The sequence below is a fragment of the Crinia signifera genome, chromosome 1 (genome assembly GCF_055691185.1).
Source record: "Crinia signifera chromosome 1, ASM5569118v1, whole genome shotgun sequence".
NCBI lineage: Eukaryota > Metazoa > Chordata > Amphibia > Anura > Myobatrachidae > Crinia > Crinia signifera.
Window position 1 is genome coordinate 187,271,485 of NC_139217.1, and position 24,579 is coordinate 187,296,063.

The following is a 24,579-nucleotide window of genomic DNA, read 5'->3' on the forward strand; positions in this document are numbered from 1 at the left end:
ATATTAATAGGGAAAACATAATAGCAAAAAATGGTATATTATTTAGCTGGTAAATTTATACGTCCTGCGTTAAAGAGGAACTACTCCAGAATAATAGTTTGCAGTTCCAGAGCTCATCTACAGTACTTCCCGATTCTTGTGCCACTCCAGGTCTAGCTAATTCCTTCCACTTATTCACTTGGCTGTGAAATTTGGGTTGTAACTGCTGTTCTATGGTTGATGTCAAACATCCAAGCTAGGTATGGAAAAATATATTTCTAGTACGTGATGTAAATTCTCAGCATGACAATAATTATTGGAAGCCTCTGCCAAGTCCTATTTGTAATTTTTTTTTTTATATGATCTTCTCCAGTGGACTGACTTAATATGTATGATATTTGTAATATTTCATGCTATTCCATATGAAGTGATCTGTATGACATTACATTTGACTTCCATTATTAAATTAAATGTGATCTTTTTATATGTACTCCCTACTGTAGGCTTTGGGGAGGCATTGTGAAGATCTTCACACAATTATTATAAAGCTAGGGATAGTAATGTAGGTATAGAGCCTTGAAAATAATATTTGTGTAATTGATTTTAAACAACAAGTAAACGCTAATGACATGTATACCCCTTTTACTACAAAATGTCAGATCTGACCCGGCGTTTGGAACACTACTCCAATCTGGGTAAGATCCGGATTTCTCCACGTTTTATACTGTGTTGCCAAGCCAGGCACCATTCACACCGCACACTGGTGCAGTGTCTTCAATGCTGGCGCTTGGAGATGGCATCTCCAAGCGTTGGGAGTCCGCCGGCTGGGAGCCCCGCTTCCCAGGTTGGATTGCTAGGTGTTTGGACTCGGGTTATTTTTGAGGGGCCCGTTTACACTAACCCAGTGATAGTCTAGGAAATTTGGTTGCTGTGAAAGCGATATTAGTCTAAAGTGGATTAAGCAGAGGAAAGTTTTAAGAGAATTATGCGGCAAAAAAGTTCACAAAAAATAAGGAGTAAGTTTACTAAAGAGGTCATAGCAACCATTCAGATTCTGTCTATCATTTTCTAGAAGGCAGTTAAAAAAAAATTATGGACCGATTCGGATTGGTTGCTATGGCCAAAATCACCTCTTAATAGTACATTTTAGTAAATGTATCACTATAATCTGTAAAATTACCCACTGTTAAAAACTGCAACCAAAAAAAAAGATTTATTACTAACTTGTTGTTTCATGTGAACTTTGACTACTATTTTTTGGGGTGTGATTTGCCCATGATTTATTCATTTCACACATATGAAATACAAAGAACGGTGTAATAATTGTAGTATGCGAGAAATATGCAGAATTTCAGATGCATTGCACATGCTTTCACTTGGTGATGAGGGATGTGCTACAGGGAAGATTTGCTGAAACCACAATGCTATACAGTGTAAGCCTGTATGAAGTCATGCTTTCGAAGATGAATGAAAGTACTCTGCTTGTTTTTATCAAAACTACACGTACTACAACGACAAAGACATGCTACGCTTAACTGGCAATTTACGTAAGCTATACACATCAATTGGCCGCTTCAAATCTAAGTCCTCCTATCACAGCCTGACAGGTATTTGTATTGCGCCGCCTCACGCACACAGCCAGATGCGCTGATATATCTGCAGATGCCGTTCAGACATGTCAGACATATGACAAATAAAAAGTCCATTCACATGAATGGTCCTTTCATTTTCCAAATGTATACCCAGTTTTATGCTGGGTACACACCAGGACGACTAGGGCCCGATCCCCACAATCTAGATCCAATTCCGATCAATTGGATGTAGATTGTGTGCTGATTGGGCCCTTTTCTGACCTGGTGTGGACCAATACCGATCCGATGCGCGGTCCCGCGGGTCGGTTGTTATTGAGATCCTACCTGCTGCAGGTAGGATCTCAATGACAACCATACAGCCGGGTGCGGGTCGCCATCGGATCGGACCCGCTCACGGTGCACATCGTGAGCGGGTCGTGCCCCCCCGCGTCACCGTGAGCGGGTCGGACGAGACACTGACGACCCGCTCACGATATGCATCGTGAGCGGGTCGTCCTGGTGTGTACCCTACATAAGATTTTGTATATTACAGAGTAAGTAATGTGTAAGAAGCAGCATTTATCCAAAGCCTCTAATCCCAAGGTTAATGACTGATATCATGAATGATATTGGTCAGTGTGTATGCCCTATTTCTTGCTCCCTAGTGCAGGGATGGGGAACCTTCGGTCCTCCAGCTGTTGTGGAACTACACATTCTAGCATGCCCTGCTACAGTTTTACTATGTAGCCATGCTACAACTGTTGCAGGGCATGCTGGGATATGTAGTTCAACAGCTGGAGGTCCAAGGGTTTCCCATCCCTGCTCTAGTGTCAACACAGTATTTGTCCATTCATCCATCCAAGTATTGTGAATGCCCTTATCTCACCTTTTTGTGTGTATAAAGGTTTGTATTTATGTATGTATTATCTAGCCTTTTGCTTTTTGAATGTGCTGGTATTACTATAGTACAAATAGTAGATCAACTTGTAGCTTTAGGTGAGTTCCAGCACACTTTTTTTAAATGTGGGTAGGTGGGTGCTGTACTGTAGATAAAAGTATACACAAATTTAAAGTGTGATACAAAAAAAGGGTAATCTAAAATAAGGAGTTGTTGGCACTCCGGAAGACCTAAACATATTGGTTAATTTAAGTTCCAAAAGCGACTTACAGTTCTAGTGTGTTCACAGGGCTCCATAAACATTCTGCAGATGTGTTATGTGTATGTTTACAATGTTGTGCTCATATGTAAAATGTTTGTCGTGTGTTTGATTTGCAGGCTAAAGAACTGCAAAACATTTTATGAGGTACTTGGAGTGAGTAATGATGTGGGAGAGGAAGACTTAAAGAAGGCCTATCGGAAACTTGCGCTAAAGTTTCATCCAGATAAAAACCATACTCCTGGGGCCACAGATGCATTTAAGAGTAAGTGCAGTTACATGTTGCCAGTCTGTTAAGGCGTCGTCATGTGATAGGTCACAGGATTCATTTTTGGAGAAATCTGCAGTGCAGAACTACTGCAAGAGCATCAAATTCTCCCTAGCAGCAAGATCTTAAAATAACGTATTATATTATTTGCAGGCATTCTGCACAGGCTGGTTTCAAGGACTTTCGAGGCAATACTATCCGTGGAAAATGGACACATCTGAATATTTAGGGAATTTAGGGCTTAATTTGTGCTAGTATGTATGAGACTTGAAAATCTTAATCCAACTGAGAAAGTAAAGTTTTGTGTCTAATTTGATGTACAAACAGCTAATTTAGCAGTATTTTACTTTAATTGTGGTTTTAACGTGAGTGGAATATGCCTTTATTACCTTTAATATACTGTATGCACCGGAAAAGTGGTTAGGGTACTTGTTTCCTAGCACGGCCACAATCTTATGGATCGTGTACCTTTAAGTTAAGGTACACGATCCATACGATGGACCCGATTTCCTTTGAAATCAGGTCCATTTTGCCGGCTAGGACACAATATCGGGGGCATCGCGTCGGTCGGGACCATTAACATTGGTCCCGACGCGACCGACGCGATGCCCCCGATATTTCCATAGGCTTCAATGTTAAAAAATATTTTAACATTGAAATCGTGTCGGGAAAGGTAAAATATCGGGGGCATCGCGTCGGTCGGGACCATTAACATTGGTCCCGACGCGATGCCCCCGATTTTTCCATAGGCTTCAATGTTAAAATATTTTTTAACATTGAAATCGTGAAAAAATGTGAAAAATGTGAAATGGGCCAATATGACCCATTTCACATTATAGATGTCCCTGTCGTCACCCCACGATAGACGCCAACCCGAAGCGTGGCGAGCGGCGGCGGTGCGTGTCCTCTGACCTTTTCATTCCCCTACTATCCACGTCGGCGTGGAGTTGAGAATAGAATAGTGTGGCGAGCGCAGCGAGCCACCGAGCCCGAAGCGTGGCGAGGGGACGCGTATAACTTCACAGGTATACGCGTCCCCTCGCGGGGCTCGCTGCGCTCGCCACGCTTCGGGCTCGGTGGCTCGCTGCGCTCGCCACACTATTCTATTCTCAACTCCACGCCGACGTGGATAGTAGGAGAATGAAAAGGTCGGAGGACGCGCACCGCCGCCCCTCGCGGGCTCGCTGCGCTCGCCACGCTTCGGGTTGGCGTCTATCGTGGGGTGGGGTGTACGCCGTTAAATTTGGGGGGGTTGGGAATATTTTACATTGAATCCAATGTAAAATCGGGTCCCAGGGACCCGATTTACATTTCATTCAATCAAAAAATCGGGTCTAAAATCGGTCGGTCGCGTCGATCGCATCGCATGCGACCAAATCGCATGCGATGCGATCGACCCGATTTTTCCGACACGACCACCCCGATGTAAATCGGTGTGGCCGTGCTAGGAAACAAGTACCGTGGTTAGATGGTATAATAGTCCATTTAAAGACTGCTTTTTGTGGTGTAATGGATTGCGCTGGTTAATTAAACTCCATTGTTAATGTTTCCTTTTTTCTTGGTTATGTAAACCCAGACATTACCGGCACAGTCTACCTCATTGATAAATGTGTTTTCTATGTTTTCTTTGTGTGTTCTACCTGTTAAGTGCATTTTATTGTTTGTTCTCTTTAATCCTGGGTTGAGTGATTGGGGAGGTATTTTTGTCATGGTTCCCCAATCTGTAGCCCATAGTCAGCTGCTGGGACCAATATATGAAATACATATGCTTCCATCATATAAATGGGGGATACTTAATACTTGTGGCTAAAATCTCTAAATGGGTGTTTTCAGGGACATAGATGTAAATATTGCTTGATAAATGGACCTGCATACAAGTATAAAATCTCCTGCTTCCCCTCTTTACTGAGGTGAAGCATTTAGCTCCAGTGCCAAGATGTATTAGCATCTGAGATGATGAATCGCGGGGATTATAACCTCCCCCCTTTGGCAGTTGCTACTAGGCCCTAAGAGTGTGTCAGGTTAGTGCTGATGTGCTGTGTCCCCCCTCCGGCTGAATCACTGGTCATGTACAAGATCTTCTGTAGAGCCCCCAGAGCCAGCAATTGCAGCAGCCAGGGACATCTCTGTCCCTCTGTTAGTGTATGTGCATATGTTGGAACGGTCCGCAATACCCCTGTCACTAAGCACGCTTTTCCTCGTTCATACATACTGTATGGGAGAAGAGGTATCAGCGTAGGAAATTGCGCCAATGCCTCTGAAAGCATTCTTGATAAATGTTTCTAATGTATAATGGTATTTTTTTTTTTTCATTAAAACATTAATGAAATATAACTTGTTTAAAACCAAAAAAAAATTCAAAATCTCCGTTAGTCTACATTTTAGTTTAAACTGCTGTTTTTTTTGTTTGTTTGTTTTTTTAATTAAGCCCATTAGTAGAATTGAGGCAAATGTTGCATCTAGGTACAATCATTAAAAAAATGTTGATCTCCTTTTTAGGAGCTTCCTACATTGAATTTGTATCTCTCTGTACTTGTACCATTTCCACCAGAGGCTATCACTGCTTCCTAGCTAGAGCATAGACTGGAACATGTGCAGTGATTCCCTGCCTGTGTGGACAGGAGCAGGTCTCAAAACCAACAGGGTATCGCTGCCAATATCCTGGCCCCTATGTATGCACAGAAGAGTGCAGAGAAGTGGATAGGCCCATGTTGTCATGTCCTAATACTGCCATAACCCCTGCAAAGGCTTTAGTACAGGGCTGGGCAATTGCGGCCCTCCAGATGTTGATGAACTACACATCCCAGGATGCTTTGCATTAGTTTTGCTATGTGGCCATGCTGAAACTGATGCAAGGCATGTTGGGATGTGTAGTTAATCAACATCTGGAGGGCCGCAATTGCCCAGCCCTGCTTTAGTACCAACCCTGTCCCTGAGAAAATGCAAAAGCATGCTCCTTTATCTGTAGTGGTACAAGCTCGTTTTATTTTTTTCTCCTTGGCATTCTATTTATCCAGCCATGATTGCCTTGTTGTTTTTTACAAATTCTCATTTGAGTATGTAGGAAACAATTGTTTATGACTTTTTGGTTTCATCAGAATAGCAATCTGTTTCACTGAAATGACATGTTTTACATTCAACTTGCTTATTCCTAAAATTTATAAAAGCTAGATTACACTAACAAGATTAAATAGAGTTCCATGCATTGTTATGCCACAATTGATGATCTTGCATCAAATAAAATGCACAGCGTAATAAATGGTGCCTCTCAACATGGTGTTTACCAGTTAGAGAGCTTCACACTGGTTAGAATGTCCATGCCTGAGGCATTAAAGAGCTGTACTGGATAGAGTCTCCACAAATCTGTTTACCAACAGCAATACTTTCTATTCATTGGGCAGTATTCAATGAGGATAATTCGCCCTATTTCACCGCAAATTTGTGCTATTTTCGTGTTGGAAGGTGATTTTTTTTTTTTTTTGTGTCAGAAAGCAAATCACCATATTCAACGTGCACTTCTCGCCGTCTTTCTAAGTGATTTTCGCCGTGTGTCGCCGTGTAGCAAATCGCCATCTTTTCATGGTGAAGTGGAAAGTGAACTTTTAAAATAAAATAAAGTTGTTGTTGTGTCAAAAAATCAGGAATTTTATTCTGAGAAGGGGCATGCTATTTTTATTCACGTGCTTATAGCACATGAATATATATTTAATAAAAAAAAAAAGCCAGCAGGGGGCCGAGAGCCGCTCATTAGATATTCATATATTCACTGCACCCGATCATTACATATGCACGATCGGGTACAGTGAATACCCGGTCCCCTGTTGGCTCTCCCGGGGGGAAGCCTGTGCTGCCTGGCTCCCGGAGAGCCCACCTCCCCCCCACATACGTTCTGGGGCAGGCAGGGAGACTTCCATCTCCCTGCCTGCCACTGTCCTCAGGCAGCAGGGGTTCACACTCGCCGTCAGGGGCAGCAAGCCTCCGGAACACGGCGGGCAGTGGCGACTGTGCAGCAAATCAGGATTTGCTGCACGCCGTGAATATTCTAATTGAATACGGCCCACAGACTCTTCAGTTTGGGTTGTGCACACCCCACCCCCACATATATAATAAGGCAATACAATGAAATGTACTAGTCTTTAAGTTACATGTACCTCTTTTACCACAGGATTTTAAGTCTAATTGCTTAATGTATGCTATGACCTTGGCTTTATACAATTGTTAGCATGGTTAGCAAGTTAATGTAATATATTCTGCCTGCTATGTTGGCAAATGGCAATAGCATCATGCAAAGCAATGTAATATTTCTTAAAATGTATTTATATATCACCAGCATCTTACGTTGCTGCAAATAGTAATAAAACAAGACTATGTATTTGGCAAAGTGCTAAGCGGGTCCTGCATACAATCTGTGACATAGGTCCAGATTTACAGTATTTAGAAGTGGGGTGTGCTCAAACTTAAATCAAACCCTGATCATGTGTGACTGGATACCCCCTTATCTAGAGGGATGGATCCTAGACAGTAAGGACATCTGCCTATACAACCTTGATGGATTGCTATATGCTCTTTGCAGAGCATTGTACCAAATGTTTTGATTAGACTTAACATAGCTGTTTCATCATGGCAAATTAATTGGTTTTACAAAATTATACAGCTGCTTAATTGGAGAGGTCTCAATTTCTTTGCACCTACTTAGTATTTCCTCTTTTCTACAGAGATCGGAAATGCATATGCAGTATTGAGTAATCCAGAAAAACGCAAGCAATATGACCTAAGTGGATGCGAAGACCCTGGTCAGAACAAACAAAGAAATGGTGGATTTGACTTCCACAGAGGATTTGAAGCAGATATAACACCTGAGGATCTGTTTAACATGTTCTTTGGAGGGGGTTTTCCCTCAGGTATAGTTGATTATATTTTTGGTCTGTATTATATTTCTGAGGATGAGCAGTCCTCATGCAGGCTACAGGTTACAACAAAAAGAGCGATGCTCAGACAGATAATTGAACAAAGGGAAGCATACCCTAGAATTTTCCTATGTAGGAAACTAGTCCCCAGAGAGGTGGCCTGTGCCGTAGTGGAAAAAGTGTTTAGCCAAAGTGTGGGGCCTGTATAAATTCTAAACATACCAAAACGGATGAGACATCGCTGTCATTGCAGAGCACATTCCTCTTAGTTGGTTGACTGGTGAAAGTTACCCCACAACATTATAACTTTTATTGTGCAACACTGAAAGTAATACTAATAGACTCTGCATGCATGCAGGAAAGTGTGATAACTGTTAAGCAGGAGAAAGAGTGATGCAGGTCGCTGTTTCCCCTGCTATATTCGTAAAAGGGAGATGGTATAATTTATAATAGACAGAGGTTATATAAAACTAGAGCAACCAGGAAGTGCAGCCATACCTAAACACTTAAGGCCCCCATACATAGAGCCGACTTGTCCTAAGGACTAGTCGGACCCAATTCTCCTCCGAGCTGCCCGGCAGCTCCCCGGGAGGCTCACATACGATTAGGACTTTGATGTGCCATTTTTTTACATGTGATAAATCGCATGTGATTTATCACATGTAAAAAAAATAACAGGGAGCTGCAGGGCGGTGAGGAGCAGTGGGGGCGGGCGGCTGAGGAGAAAGCAGTGGGGCAGCAGCGGTACCAGATCAGTCGGGGCGTTCGGTGGTGACCATCAGTCTCCACTGTCCAGCACCGTAGCGGGCAGCGGCGGCTATTACATCTTTAAAATAATGTGTCAAATGACTCTTCGGCTTTTGATTGGCTGAGATAGGGCACTCTCAGCCAATCAGCGGCCACGGAGGGAGGCAACTGATTGGCTGAGAGTGCTCTCTCTCAGCCAATCATTAGCCGGGCAGTCATTTGACATGTTATTTTAAAGTTGTAATTGCCGCGGCTGCCCGCCCGCTACAGTGCTGGACAGTGGAGACTGATGGTCACCGCCGCCCTGACTGATCTGGTAACGCTGCTGCCCCATTGCTTCCTCCCCAGCAGCCCGCCCCCACTGCTTCTCACCGCTACGGCGATGGACAGTGAAGACTGACTGTCACCGCCGCCTGCCCCGACTGATCTGATTAAACATTGTATGTCCCGCCGGTCCGACCCCTGGGGCCGGGTCCGATATGCACGGGACCGTGCATCGGACTCGACCCCATGTCATGAAGAACCGATTTTGGTCTGATTTATCGGGCCGATTGATCGCAATCGGCCGAAATCTGTCCAAATCGGCTCGATGTATGCCCACCTTAAGTGTTTTTTTCACCACTAAACATAGACAAATACATAAAATACAAGATGTGAATAAACTTGGCACTTTCCCTTAAGTGTTCTTTCAATAGGAATTGTACCTAAGTGTTAATACAGGTGGAATACAATACCTGCTAGGAATGTTTTTGATGTTCTTCTATCAGATGCTCAGTGACTGACTGACAACAGATAATCCAACAGAAAGATAATAGTATCATTTTGGGGTCTCAGGTGCCCATGCACGCTACAATTATTGTATACGATATTGTATACAAAATCGCATCTCATTGCATCTCTGTTTTGCGATGAGATCTAGTACAAAAAGTATGTGCAGCACATACTTTTTGTACTAGATCTCATCTCATCACAAAACAGAGATGCGATGAGATGCGATATTGTATACAATAATTGTAGCGTGTATGGGCACCTTTTTATACATTCTGTGCTCTTCTCACCAACATGAGGCGATTCTTCTTGTATTGGCTTTGCCTATGGATTTGACACACAGTGCTTCATATTAACTTCAAGTACCTTTGTGTTCTCTCTTTACCAGCAAGTGTTCGTACATTTTCCAATGGAAGAGCTACACACAGTCATCACCATCACCAACATCCTAGTGATCAAGATAGGGAAGAAGAGAGGGGAGATGTAAGTATGGCTTTGTATTGTAAATGTTACTCTGGCAACACGTGTTTAAACTGATTATTATGTATTTAACGCATATTGAAAAGCTAGCTAGCCACTTAGCCATATTACATTTCCAGAGAATATAGTGAAAACAGATGTCTGATGCATGCAGTACTTGAAATGAGATAAGAATCTTATCACAGAAATTATCACCATCCTCTAATTATTTTATAATTGAAGCTTTTAATCATTGAGACAGATCCTACCCTTTACTGTGAGGACACAAATGCTTGCCATTGCTATAGTCACCACATTAATCGCCCCATGCTTTTATTGGTTAGTATAAACGTTGCAGTACTCTGAACATTTTTTCAAGTAGTATGCAGAATAATCAGATTTTGTCCCATTAGTCCCCATTCTAAAAAACAATGACTCATTCAAAGACTTCTGATGTTAATGTCTAGAGATGAGTAAAATCTCCACTTTAGAATAATTGTCCCAGCAGAATAAGGGAATCGCCCGTGTGGATAAAGTTCATATATAGAACCACCTAAATAAGTGGTTTCATCAAATTTCAGACCAAGCTGGGACAATTATTCTAAAGTGGACACTTAATAGGGTGGTTCCACTTATGAGCGTGAACCGTATCGATATGGCCTCTTTTTACTCGTCAAAAGTGAAGTTAAACTTACCTCAGTGAGTTTGTCCTCACCACCATTTAGTGAACTGGAATATATACTTTTACTCGGCATAAGGAATGCCTCATTGTTGTAAACCTGATATCTGAATTTATATTTTTGCGTGGCCCCTGATGAAGTCGTGTTGACGAAACGCGTTGGTTTTTTAATAAAGAGAATACAATTTGAACGAAGTTTACGTCTTATTGCCGAACATCTTTAACTGACTACGGAAAATCAATGATTGTGGGATCATGTTACATACTAATTAATGTTAGGTGGTACAGTTGGAGCGCACTCTGAGCTTTCTTTTTTCATATTTTTATATTTATATCTAAATTGCTTAGAATGTGTCCCTGAATTGCCCCATTTGTACAGAGCAGGTTGTAGTGATGTGTGGCCCAGCAGTATCACTACCACATGGCCAAATAGACGCTGCAGGTTAGAACATTCTTGCTAGACGCTGCAGTGTCTATTAGGCTGTACGCACGGGCTGCTGCTTGAGATAGCAGCGGGCTTATCTCCGGCAGTGGCAGGGAGATTTTGACTAAGCAGAAATCTTTAGTCAAAATCTCCCTGTTACAGCCCATGTGTACACCCATTTGTTGATGGCTGTCAGTGGATGCTTTGCAAAATATACTTTATTATAACATTTTTTAAATAGTGGTTATCAGTTGTACCCCAGAATGTTTTTTTTTTTTTCCAATAAATGTTTGTCCAACCTTAATTTTAAATGTAATAGAGGGAATGGTAAGTTACTACAAGTAAGCTACCGCAAGGTGGCGCTGCTTACCACAAACACTAATTGGATCATGTATTGTGATATCACTTATTTAATATATAAAACATATTACATTCATTACAATGATATTAAAAAAAGACACACAAGACAAACGACATATAACATAAAAATGGCATATATTATGCAGAGGGGTACTGATTCTAATAATCTAATTAGTAGTCGGCAGCTTCCTCAGCTGGATCTAGCTGAGGAAGCCGCCGCCGACTACTAACAAGGCGGAGAAACGCGTCTTCGAGCCCGTTACAGCCCGGAGCCAGTACCCTGTTAAGCTGCCACAATTGATGTTGGGCTAAACCCCGGAACTTGGGGATAGAATTCTGCAGATACCAATAAGGATACAAATAATTGAACACTTACACCTGGAGCCGGTCCCTGCACAAAAGGACCACATACAGACTGCTCTGATAAAGGTCACCAATTTATCATCTGAATTCTCCATAAAAGGAGTTCTGCTGAAAGCCTAATGGGACTGGTAATAATGTCCAAATGCCTCTGATATAAGAACTGATTGTTATCTAAAAAAGCCTCATTAGATTATTAGAATCAGTACCTCTGCATAATATGTCATTTTTATGTTATATGTTTTTCTTGTGTATCTTTTTTAATATCATTGTAATGATATATTTATATTTTAAATAAGTGATATCACAATACATGGTCCAATTAGTCTTTGTGGTAAACAGCTTGTAGTAACTTGCCATTCCCTCTATTGTATATAACCAACAGAGGTACACAATTCCTCTGATAGGAGGCGGCAGTTTACCCAAAGGATTAAGATTGAACTAAAATAAATAAAAAACAGTTTTACTAAAATATATTTAATTATTACCTAATTATAAATACACCAGTGCTCGTGGGTGACCCTAGGCTCCAATTTGGGTTTCTTAATTTAAATGTGTTCAATGTTTCTGCCTTCACCACCTCTTCTTGACGAGAGTTCCATAGTCTTACTGACCTGACCACATTTGACATTTAGATTGACTTGCAAAAAGTTGAATCTGCATTGTTGAAAACGGCCACTAAACTGTTGAATCTGCGTCCATTTTTGGCAAAATAAAGTGGATCTGTGAGTTTTCCTCTGATGCATGTTTTTTCTGACCATCGGACTATTTCCGACAGTTGGAGAGTGAATATTTCTGACTGTCGGAAACATCAGCATACATTTGAATTACAATTTGGGCCTACATAGAATTCCTCCCTAAAGTATTTTGACTAAGGAATACATTGATGTGTGTAATTTCTATTTTTTCCCCCCACAGGGAGGTTTCTCCATGTTAATCCAACTGCTGCCTATAATTTTATTGATACTTGTGTCTTTGCTTAGTCAATTAATGGTTTCCAACCTACCATATAGTTTGTATCCCAGATCGTAAGTATAGTATTTATTTCCTTAAAACTCTTAAATGCATGTATAGGATTGTTTACTATACTTAATTACTATACGTGGGTGTATTTACTGTATATACAAATTTGCATATCTGTTATCATTCATTCATACTCTCATTTAGAAGGGTGTTTAAAGCCATGTACACATGGGCCATTGCTAAGTGAGTTTTTACTACAGCATCAAAATCGCTTACAAAGTTTGCCTGAATCGCCCCCTGTGTACACAGCGGGTGATATCTATGTGCAGCATCTCTATCGCCCCTGACCAAAAAGACAAGACAGGCAAGAATATTTTGACTAGGCCTGCAGTGTCTATTCGGCTGTACATGCGGGCTGCTACTGGGGATGTCGGCCAAAATGCTTACTCAAAATTGCCCATCCTCCAGCCCGTGTGTGCTCTCCTTTAGAACTGTTTGAATTTACATTTAGCTCTGGACAGGGGAAGGGATGTCTGCAGTTTAACCCTTTGAGTGCCAAAATCTCAATGAGAGATGTTCAAAATAGCCGCTAAAATTCCAGCGTCACTCACATTTATTGCATAAATTCAAATATATATATATATATATATATATATATATATATATATATATATATATATATCTGGGTGAAGAGATGAAAAGAAGCGCTTCATAGTGCAAATATTGCTTTTTTATTCAAAGACATTCTGTCACTTTTAAAAATCAATAAAATGTACACTGCGTACCCTGCTTTTCAGCAGCGTGGGCTTATTACCACGTGATTTTAATCAATATCAGTGTTACCACGATCACAGTCAGGCACTCCACAGGTCAAGTATGGGGACGGCTGCCGCTTGTGGCGTCTGGCTGGTAGCCAAAGCTTGCTGGCGCACTCTCCTCCTTCCTGCTTTCCTGGTGTGTGTCGGGCACAAAGGGTTTGCGTCTGGTAGGACCCGCCCAGACGCGTTTCGTCGTCATCGACGAAACGCGTCTGGGCGGGTCCTACCAGACGCAAACCCTTTGTGCCCGACACACACCAGGAAAGCAGGAAGGAGGAGAGTGCGCCAGCAAGCTTTGGCTACCAGCCAGACGCCACAAGCGGCAGCCGTCCCCATACTTGACCTGTGGAGTGCCTGACTGTGATCGTGGTAACACTGATATTGATTAAAATCACGTGGTAATAAGCCCACGCTGCTGAAAAGCAGGGTACGCAGTGTACATTTTATTGATTTTTAAAAGTGACAGAATGTCTTTGAATAAAAAAGCAATATTTGCACTATGAAGCGCTTCTTTTCATCTCTTCACCCAGATCAATTCTAATCCCGTGGGTTCCCGGGATTCCCTCTGTTTGAGAAGCTGCGGCCAGAACAACAGGTCTAGTGCACAACCCCGTGGATTGCAGGGGCTAATTCTAGAGACTAAAACTCAGAATTTCTTCCTGTAAAGCAGAGAACTGAGCGCTCCTCCGACCCACTTGTTTGATATATATATATATATATATATATATATATATATATATATATATATATATATATATATATATATATATATATATATATATATATATATATATATATATATATATATATATATATATATATATATATTTTTTTAAGATTATATTTCCTATATAAGGTAATAAGGTAACTTACAGGTCATTATAATAGTTAAAAATGGGTGCTTGGCAATTTTTCAGGCCCATACACACTGGGCGATTTTGAGCTGAAAGGCGCTCACAACACCAAGTTTTAGTGGCTTTCAGATCAAAGCCGCCCAGTGTGTACGGCCCGGGAATGAGCGGTGATGCTCGCTCCCGCATCATTGCTGGGAAAGCTGCTCATCTGCTTGTATTACCAGCAGATGAGTGGCTTTGTGGACGGCTCAGCATAGCGCTGCGCTATGCTAATCTGTTCGCCCCTCCCCCCTGCTGACAGCTGAGTGGCTTTCCCCCAGCGATGACAGCGACGATCGCTGTCTATACATGCTGGGCATAATCGCCCAGTGTGTATGGACCACTACACATGTTTTGACAAATTGACTTGCTGCTCAAAGGGTTAACAGTCTTGAATCAGGCAGCGGCTGAGAGGAATTGCAGACAAAATCGCTTGGCCTGTTCTGCACATGCACAGATCTGTAGATTCCTTTATAATTGGAATCTATTTTCAGGTCTGAATCAGGCCCTGGGTCTGGCACAGCCTTACAGATCTATTTATACTTTTTACAAAATGTTCTTTATTTTGTAGACATTTGCTACATGATGTCCTTTTCTCAAGAAAATATTATTGTAACAGATGACAAACTGCATCAATATACCTTTTGTAATGAAACATCAAGTGTTTCAATTTTCCTTTTACTGAAATTATTTATATAATAGTTGTGAAAAGCATAACTTCATCTCATTCGCCCGGATGCAATTTGGAATCTGGTGCCCCCCACCCCAAATATGTTGGTGTCAACATTCACCTGTGCGTATCATCTGAGTCCAGCAGCATTGCTTGCTGCAGCGCAGCCTGAGTGGTACCAGATTGGAGCTACCCTGTCCCCTATTGCAGCTGTTAGCACAGCTCCAATTAACCACAGGGGCGCCACACAGGTGCTGCTTTACATGCATGGTGCCCCTTCAGGGCTTGGGAGCCCAGAAACACAGGTGGTTGTATGCCAACCGAAATGGGCGCTGTTGTGGGTTGTGATGTGGAGCAGCTACTAAGGGGGGGATTGAGAGTCCCCTGGGAAAGACAAGAAATATACAAAAAAATAGTAGCGCTAGGTCAATGTAAAACAGTATCACATTTAATATATAAAGTGCACAAGTAGGTTAAAAATAGACAAATTCATAAAAACAAATGCACCAGCACCTAGAGAAGTAATTGCCTGGGAGTAGGGTCCATTCCTATAAACGTCGCCTGTTTCCGGAGAGATAATAAGTCTCTTCACCTCTCATGCAGCGAAACGCGTCAGACACCTTGCACCAGCCACCTACTGCCAATCCATCTCTGCTACCTACCACCATTTGGGGATCCAGACCAGTCGCCACCGGATTACTTCACCCACAAACAGACCGTTTGAAATGGAGTCCTGAGGCTGATACCCTCAAAACCAACTGTTGGACTTTGCTCTAATGCCATCCTAAGAAGGATTAAGAACCACATTTGGGAATTCCAGCGGTAAATATCACCTTTATCCTTTCATGTGAAGAGACTTATTATCTCTCCGGAAACAGGCGACGTTTATAGGAATGGACCCTACTCCCAGGCAATTACTTCTCTAGGTGCTGGTGCATTTGTTTTTATGAATTTGTCTATTTTTAACCTACTTGTGCACTTTATATATTAAATGTGATACTGTTTTACATTGACCTAGCGCTACTATTTTTTTGTATATTTCTTGGGAGCCCAGAGACTGGAGCCTCCAGGGAGTTACACCCCTGCATGTAGGCACGTCTCTGTTTAGTAGGATATTGTAGTGTTTCTGTATCTGTTAAGAAGTAATGCAGTCTTTGTTGTCAGTCATGTTTGTATTGTTTCTTTCTTCACAGGAGTTTAGGTCAAACTATAAAACGTGTAACAGAAAACCTTCAGGTAGCTTATTATGTCAACAAGGACTTCAAATCTGAATATAGTGGTATGACACTGCAGAAGCTGGAAAAGAGCATAGAAGAGGACTATGTGGCTAATGTGCGGAATAACTGCTGGCGAGAGAAACAACAGAGTAAGTGTATCACTCTGCAGCACCGTATTATTACAGGTTTGGTAGTAGGCTGTTTGCCAGAACGCCAGGTACTCCTTTTTAGTGTATTTTTAATTCCAGTTTATTTTTAATACAGCCATCTTATTCTCGATTCCTATGAGAAGTGTTTGTAACTATGCAATTAATTGCCTTCTTATTTTAATATAATAGGTAGTGAATCTAAAGCTGGGTACACGTTAAGACGACTTGCAATGTCGTCCATGATTTCCCTTGAACTCTCAGACAAACCGTATTGAGCATACTCATTGTGCAATCTTGCAAAATATATTGTCAGTGGCCACATCCAGGAATATTAACAATGCATGCAGATTTCCCTGCACATTCACATTGTGTGACAAAAGTAGCAATGATTAAGCCCATCTGTTCGAAACGTGTTTTCCGATATTGACAGTTCGGTCTCTTACTACGGCAGACAGATCTTTGCACTTTGATATTGTCAGCAAGCAGCCGGCGGTCTGCCTTCGGGGTCTCAGCGGTCCCGCTAAGAGGCAGGGACACATGCTGACAGCAGCAGGGGTAGAAAGGAACTTCAAATCACTCTCACTGGCATATTACGAGACCACATCCCTGCAATGTCCCAGGACAACAGGGGTGGTGGTTTCTCTTCTTAAACCTCAGCAGTAGTAATTGTAGGGCATTCTTTTTCCTTTCCTGTAGTCTCATCTGTCATCTGCTGACTTGTTTAAGATTATAAGAAAGTAGATGCATGTGGATTCAGGCAGGCATCTTGCATATCTCATTCTAATAATTAAAGCTATTCCAATACATATATTACAATTATGGAGATTTTTTATTTAACAGTCTGATCGAAAAAACGGTGTCCTAATTATATGTACATATTCTGTTGAAATACCTTTTTTCTGACCGTTAAATGGTACTGACTAATTGAACTATTAGTGGGTTAATTATTGTTTCTGAAGCACAAGATACCCATGGAGATGGATTATTTCACAGTCATCGTAAACTCTGTCCTAATTATGTGCACATATACTATTGAAAACTCTGCCTGTTCTCCTTGCGTTGTGGTACTGGCTAAATATTTAATTGAGTTATTGCTTCTGGCATGTGGGTTAATTATAATTTTTAAAGTAATTTGTACATAGTATGCTACTTTATTTTGAGCATATTATTTAGGCCAGTACAATACATGGAAATTTTATATATAGTGTCCGTGAGTCTCCGAAATCCTGCCATCTGCTGGCAGAGAGTGAAATTACATCTTTCTCACACATGCACAAGCACAGAAGGTAGCACACTAGCTTTCAAAGCTTTTGCTTCGAGCGGGCTTACTAGTGTAGCATAAACATCCATAGGCGCTGTTATTTAATTCCTCTCTTACTGGACTATAGATACTCTTTACTGTGCGGATTGACAATACCCTCTCGGCAAGGTATTTTCATTCTGGTGCTACATCCTTCCTAAAAAGCATAGCTGACCTATGCATGTAATATTGCTGCTATCTGTCTACGGATTGACCAGTAATTGATCAGATCAGCAATTTAGCTAATCATTTAAGTTAAAACCATAAAACATTTTCAGCAATATAGCTGTATCAGCCGTGTAAGTTTCCAGACTGTCTAGTTTCTGCTATATAACACTTACCCTTATCATTTGGGCTAATTGTATAAATTCGAATATTTTTGAGACTCCACTCAATGATGCTGATTAAAGAAGGACCTTTTATCATTTTCATGTGTTTTGTATGCTTTTCAGAACACTGAATTATTCATAGGAAACCTTATCTTTATTACCTAATGTTTTATTAACAATAATCTGTAACCTATACTCTCCTAAGAATAACTAATGAAGTAGTGCCCCAAAAAATGGTCGTCTTCCTTCTTTTGTTATGTTTTTATTTCTGACTCTGGGAGCACCACCTAACCCATCTAAACTACTGTAAAAAATATTTACTATGATTGGGAATTTTGGTTAAATATCAAATTTGTTACCTCTTAAATTTCAACCACCGTGCTTTATAAAATTATTCAGGGACAGTGTGAAGTGGGGTCCCACTAGGTGAGGATACATTATATCCTTTTTAAATCACTCAATGTTGTCCTATGTGTTTTTCGTGTTTTTTTATATCTTCGCAACTATTCTAATGAAACCAATAAAAGTCATGTTTTATTATTAAATTCTCTTTTGGTGCACCAACCAAAGACACCCTTTCTCTGTCCTCCCCAATATATTCATTCTGTGTCTATGGTAGCACACCCTCCCATATCGAAATATTGAATACTAATAGTGCACAAAGAGGGTCCACCCGCATAATAAGTTTGTGATTTCTGTGCGATTGGCACAGCTCTCCCCAATCTCGTTACCTCAAATGAGCAATCCTGTGGGGACACTCTTATTTCTTCTCTCCCTTCTAGTGACAGCAGGAGTCGCACAACAGCCAGTTTAACAAGTCATCATTGGTTGAAATGCCCGTTGGGCCACTACTGTTGACAAAAATAATTATCCATGGACTTATTTTGCCAGTTAAGACTGCTAAACCTGAGTGGTTTTTATTTTTCCTTTGAAAGAAGGGGAGTGGTCTTCTATAATTTTTTTCTGGACCTGGTATTGTGATCTTATCACTACTTAATGTGCACTGATCATATATATATAATCTCAACAACAGTGAACTAGTGCCTAGAGATATAGACCGTGTTATGCAAAGTTCAGAATAAAACAAAACCGTATCACCATAATATATTTATTAAAAACAGTAATAGATCTTGTATTTGCTTTGAAGTTAATATAAGCATTTTGATCCAGAATGGTTAATGTTCATGTTATATAAAACCGTGGATGTGAAAAACTGACGCATTTTGTCTCCAAGAGACTTCTTCAGGGGTTAATCTTCATTTTCTGAGTAATCCTCCTCATAGAGTACATGGATGATAACGGTTTCTCCAAAAAAAAGATTTAATTAACCTGAACTTCCAAGATTCAACAAAAATAGAAAATTCTTAGAATGCAGAGTTCTATGGATATCAAATAAGGTATGCATCACCAGGGTTGCCTACCCTCCCAGAATGGCCGGGAGGGTCCTGGAAATCGGGTTCCCCCTCCCGGCTCCCCGGAAAGAAGGGCAACCCTCCCACATAGGCACAAGCTCTCACCACGCCCATAAACAAGTAGCCACACGTGTGGCTCTGCCCCCCTGAGCTGGCTGCCCTCTCCCAGAAAGGGCAGCCAGAAAGTAGGGAAGTATGGCATCACTACTATGGTTTGTAGTGTGCAACCTCCTACATTTCGCTTATGCAGCGCATAACAAAGGTCGTGTGTCGTGTGCTGATTTGGTGGGTATTTAAAGTAAGCGATAGGCTATCTGCACACGTTTCTTGCTGCTGTCCTGGGTAAAAAGGGTGGTTTATTTCAGTTGCTAAAAGGGATGATTTCAGGCCATGGATGGCAGTATTTCAGAAATAGGGCGGTGTTTGAATTGTTCACATGATCTGGTGCTGATGGTCTATCATGACTGGACAAATGGCACTATTGTAATTAACTGACGTGGAAACTGCTGAACACCACGTTCACGTTTTTTATGTTGCCATTGTGGGGTGTGTGTAGACCTTTGGAGGGAAAAAAATAAATTTATTCCCTTTTGGAATAAGGCTGGAACATAACAGAATAAGAAAAAAAAGTGAAGTGCTGTGAATACTTTCCGGATGCATTGTAGGTGAATCTCTAAACAGAATGTGAGGACTGTAATCTATCAAGCCTAAAGTTCAGTACACAATTGTACAACTCTCAACCAATTTGACCTCCGATCTACGAGTTGGTCCAACATTAGTAGAAAGCATAACAGAACCTCTGGTTTCATCCTGGCTATCTGAGTGTGTCAAAAGATTTTTAAATCTGCTGAAAAAAAATTAAATAAACAATAAATCAGCAGACTTGATCACCAGTCACCCAAACAATATAGAAGGGTGTACACTCTTGCGACTGGTTAGTGAAATTCTTCCCCTGATCCCTTAAGCAGAACATAGGATTTAAGATAAGTGCCAATCAAGCATAATGGGCTGGATGCAATCATGTCTAAAGGCCCCCATACACTATGCGATTTTCGGCCGATTTCATCCGATTTCGGCCCTTTGGGCCGATAAATTGGGTGAAATCGGACCAAAATCGCATGTGTTTGACATCTGATCTGATGCGCGGTCCCGCGTGGATCGGATCACGGCGTCGGACCTGCAGAACATAAGATATATCGGAATCTGAGCCATCATGGGTGCTGAGAATTGTGGCAAAGGCTGTGATTACTTAATGTACATGTGATTTCTTAGTTTTTTATTTTTAATTTGCAAAAATCTCCAGTGAATTTTTTTCATGTTGACATTTTGAGGGGAAAAAATAATTTTATTCCATTTTGGACTAAGACTGTATCATAGCAATGTGGAAAAAGTGAAGCGCTGTGAATACTTTCCTGATGCACTGCAGATTATAGCAGTTGTGTGTGCATACACGGGTGGTTATTTTACCATGTCTCTAGAGAAATTATTACTAAATCTCCCTGGGATCTCCTATGAGGGAGCTGGTCACTCTGGGCCTTATTTTGGTTCATTCTTTCTGACAAAATCCTTCTTAGATGGACAAAACCATGTGCACTGCAGGGGGGGGGGCAGATGTAACATGTGCAGAGAGAATTAGATTTGGGTGAGTAATTTTGTTTCTGTGCAGGGAAAATACTGACTGCTTTATTTTTACACTGCAATATAGATCTCACTTTGAAGTAAAACCCCACCCAAATCTAATTCTCTCTGCACAAGTAACACCTGCCCCACCTGCAGTGCACATGGTTTTGCCCATCTAAGAAGGATTTTGTCAGAAAGAATGAACCAAAATAAGGCCCTCTATGTGTAGATATGGACATTCAGTTCAGTGGTGTTAGTGATTGTTGTTTATCGTAGTATGGTAGTCCAGTGCTGGAATCAATAGTGCACTGTTCAGTGTCCACTGTGGATCTGTGCTGGCAAATAAGTGGTTTGTGTGGGAATGACTGTCATTACTAGAAGCAAATCTTCAGATCTGGTGCTGCCGGGTAACCTGATCAGAGAAGGTTGAGATTGCCGAACATGTTTTGTTTTATACAGTAGGTATTTCTATAGACATATTAAAGTATAAATGTTGGTTATATTAGTAATCTGCCCATTCAGAAGGAGCTTTGTCCTGATCATGTGACTCGCAATGTTATTGAGGCCTTTTCATTTGTACATGGTGTTTAAAAAAAAAAGAAAAAAAAAGTTAACTGAAACCTTGTCTATCACACCACCGATCTTGTCATTGCTCATGGTGTTGCGGGGTCTGCTGGAACGTCCTTTATTATGATTAGCCACACTCTGTTAGCCGGAACCTAGTTGTTATGGATGCCAGTGAAGGCCTGCCATTCCATACTGTCCCGTAAAATCTAAAATAATGTTCCAAATATCATGCATATTCCAGTATGGAGTACTGTGGCATACACTGCTAATGATTGTTGGCCATATTCATAGGCTTTTTTTTTTATAGTAGTGCAATGGCTCTTAGTATTCATTCAAGTAGTTTAGGTGAGATTTAAAAAAAAATCAATAAAATAAATCAAAATGACTAATAATTAATGAGCTTCCAGCACATTTCCTTTAGAGTAGCAGTATACCATGAAAATTAATATATTAGACACTAATACTATTTTTACACATAGTCTGCAGTGTTATATTGTCCAAATATAGTAACATAAAATTGTGGAGAATAGTGGAAATAGTACCAATATTCAAAAAAGGAAAAAAAGATGACCCAGCGAATTTTAGACCTGTTAGCTACACATCAATAGTAAGGAAATTACTTGAGGGAATTTTTTTTGTATCCTGATTTATTTAGGGAGTCATAGTATAATCTGTAGAAACCAGCATCATTTGTAAAAAATTGTTCTTGCCAAGCTAACCTAATAATTTAGGGACATCCAAGCTAATAAAAGGGTTGGAGTCATTAAGCTATGAGAACAGATTAGCCGAATTAGGAATTTTTACCCTGGAAAAGAGTCTTTTTATAGGGGGATACATGCTTAGCAGCAGGCAATGTAATGAACTGTCAGACACCTTATTTACTTTGAGGTCAGAAACTAGGACACTTGGGCATATGCTCAGACTGGAGGAGAGAAGATTTCCTACCCTCCAAAGGAAATACATTTTTACAGTCCGAGCAGTAAAAGTATGGAACTCTTTTTCAAAAGAAGTGGTGACGGCAGATACAATAAATACATTTAAATTAAGGTTGGACAAGCATTTATTGGATAAAAACATCCAGGGGTACAAACCATAAACATTGTTTATCCCAAAGGGAAATCAAATTCAAAAGGGGATTTAATATCTAGACAACACCTTCTACCGGGTCCTGTAAAAGGATGACTTTGGACGGTAAGTCTTCTTTTAACGTAAACTACCATGTTACCACTAAACATCTGGCAGACACAACTCTCTTTGGTTTGCTCATAGCCTGAAAGGAGGTATTGTTTTATACTTTGTAACATCTTCTGTGCTAAAAAGCCATAAAACAAATACATTTTGCTAAAACTCCTTATGTTGTCTCCACGCAGTGTTTTTCTTGTCTTACTGTGTATGATTTGAGGTGAAAAGAATGTTCATCTAAAAAGAGATATGCATTTTACTATTCTGAAGAAAAGTTTATTTTCTTTTTAGAAGCCGATTTAATACATGCAGCAAAAGTGTATCGGGATCAAAGACTGAGAGAGAAAGCAGAGGGAGTATCTATGGAAAACTGCAGAGAACTTCATCGACTAACGTCAATCTATCGAGGTGGATGATGACCAACACCATTCACTTTTAATTGAAATACTTTAGTCCCTGTAATATAAGAACTATTCATATTTTCATAAACATCAATGAGGGGTGCAAAACCTGAATCATCCTTCGAGCTAATATGGCTCCTCATTAACATCCTGCAGCAACTTGAAGTTCACAGTTTATAGTTTATTTATTTTTCTGCTTGTTTTGCCTTCATTCCATTTAAATGATAATTTAATGCGGGAGTGTAAAATGTACATATAGCACCGTGAACCATGATTTTTTGGGGGTTCATGTGTCATGTAAATTTTTCACAAAATTGTTGTGTATATAAGAGCTTTATATGTAAATTGTCACTTTTTCTTCCATTAACTTTAGGAACATAATTTATAGGAAAGAAACACCAAAATAAAAGTACTTTATTCAATCATTTCAAACTAATTGGCAGCTTAATTACTACTTTGTCTCTAACTTTAATTGATGTCATAATTGGCATGGTAAATCTTGGAGGGCACCCACAAGCACTATGATGCTGCTGGTTCCCCTCTACAGTGCTACACGTCCCCTTGCACCCCATTACATATTATATTATTGTTTATATGGGCTATGGCCACTGTATGGGCAGTTCTGCCTTTCTATATACATGATGTCATTTGTAGTTCACTTCTCAAGCCAAGTCCTAGAACTAAGTAAAACCTTGAATGGTGATGTTGCCCTATTAGATTGAAATTTGGATAAAATACACATTTACTAAGTTTAGGTGTAATTTGTTGGTCTCTAGATAAAGATATACTGTGACAATAACCCCATAATTCTATACATTCCTTTATTTGTTCTTTTTATTAAAAGTAATATAAAAACATTTTACATTTTTTATCTGTGAAGTCTTTTTAAGTTGGGTTGTTTGGTACTTTGTCAGCACAATAGCTACTATATGTAGAAACAGGCAATGGCATACACTGTAACAACAATTATTGTTATGTGCTTAACTACTGCACCCAAAGTTCTTTCTTGTCTGATTTTAGCTTTACCACACAAGTCCTTTCTTTTAAATTACAAATTCTATTATGAAAAAATGGTAGTGGGGGTCACTTTGGCGCTTCACTTGGGGTAGCTGCCTCACTATACTGTGGGTAGAATCCCTTACACCCACAAAGTTGAATCAAAAAGATAAAAAGGGTACGTATAGTGGAATGGCACTACGTCTTTATCAACAAGATGCAAAATGTGAAAGTACTGTGGGGGAATTCTTAGGTCTGGGGATCTCTGAGGACCTGGTGTTCCCTGGCGGTATTCCTCCTCACTGGTTCTCTCGTCCCAATTTATGGGTATGTGGAAAAAGGATTGATTTGTGTATGAGATTCAAAAAGTCAGATTACATCAC

General features: G+C 40.4%; 1 protein-coding gene across 1 annotated transcript in view; it reads left to right on the forward strand.

Annotated features, from left to right (window-relative positions):
- Nucleotides 1-24,062, forward strand: part of DNAJB14 (DnaJ heat shock protein family (Hsp40) member B14) — a 46,088-nt gene extending 22,026 nt beyond the window's left edge. Inside the window, exons 3-8 of the mRNA XM_083179034.1 lie at nt 2,827-2,972; nt 7,691-7,876; nt 9,786-9,880; nt 12,598-12,707; nt 16,217-16,389; nt 23,091-24,062. Coding sequence (XP_083035160.1) covers nt 2,827-2,972; nt 7,691-7,876; nt 9,786-9,880; nt 12,598-12,707; nt 16,217-16,389; nt 23,091-23,215 — 835 coding nt within the window. The 3' untranslated portion in view covers nt 23,216-24,062. The remainder of the gene's footprint in view (nt 1-2,826; nt 2,973-7,690; nt 7,877-9,785; nt 9,881-12,597; nt 12,708-16,216; nt 16,390-23,090) is intronic.
- The last annotated feature ends 517 nt before the right edge of the window (nt 24,063-24,579 follow it).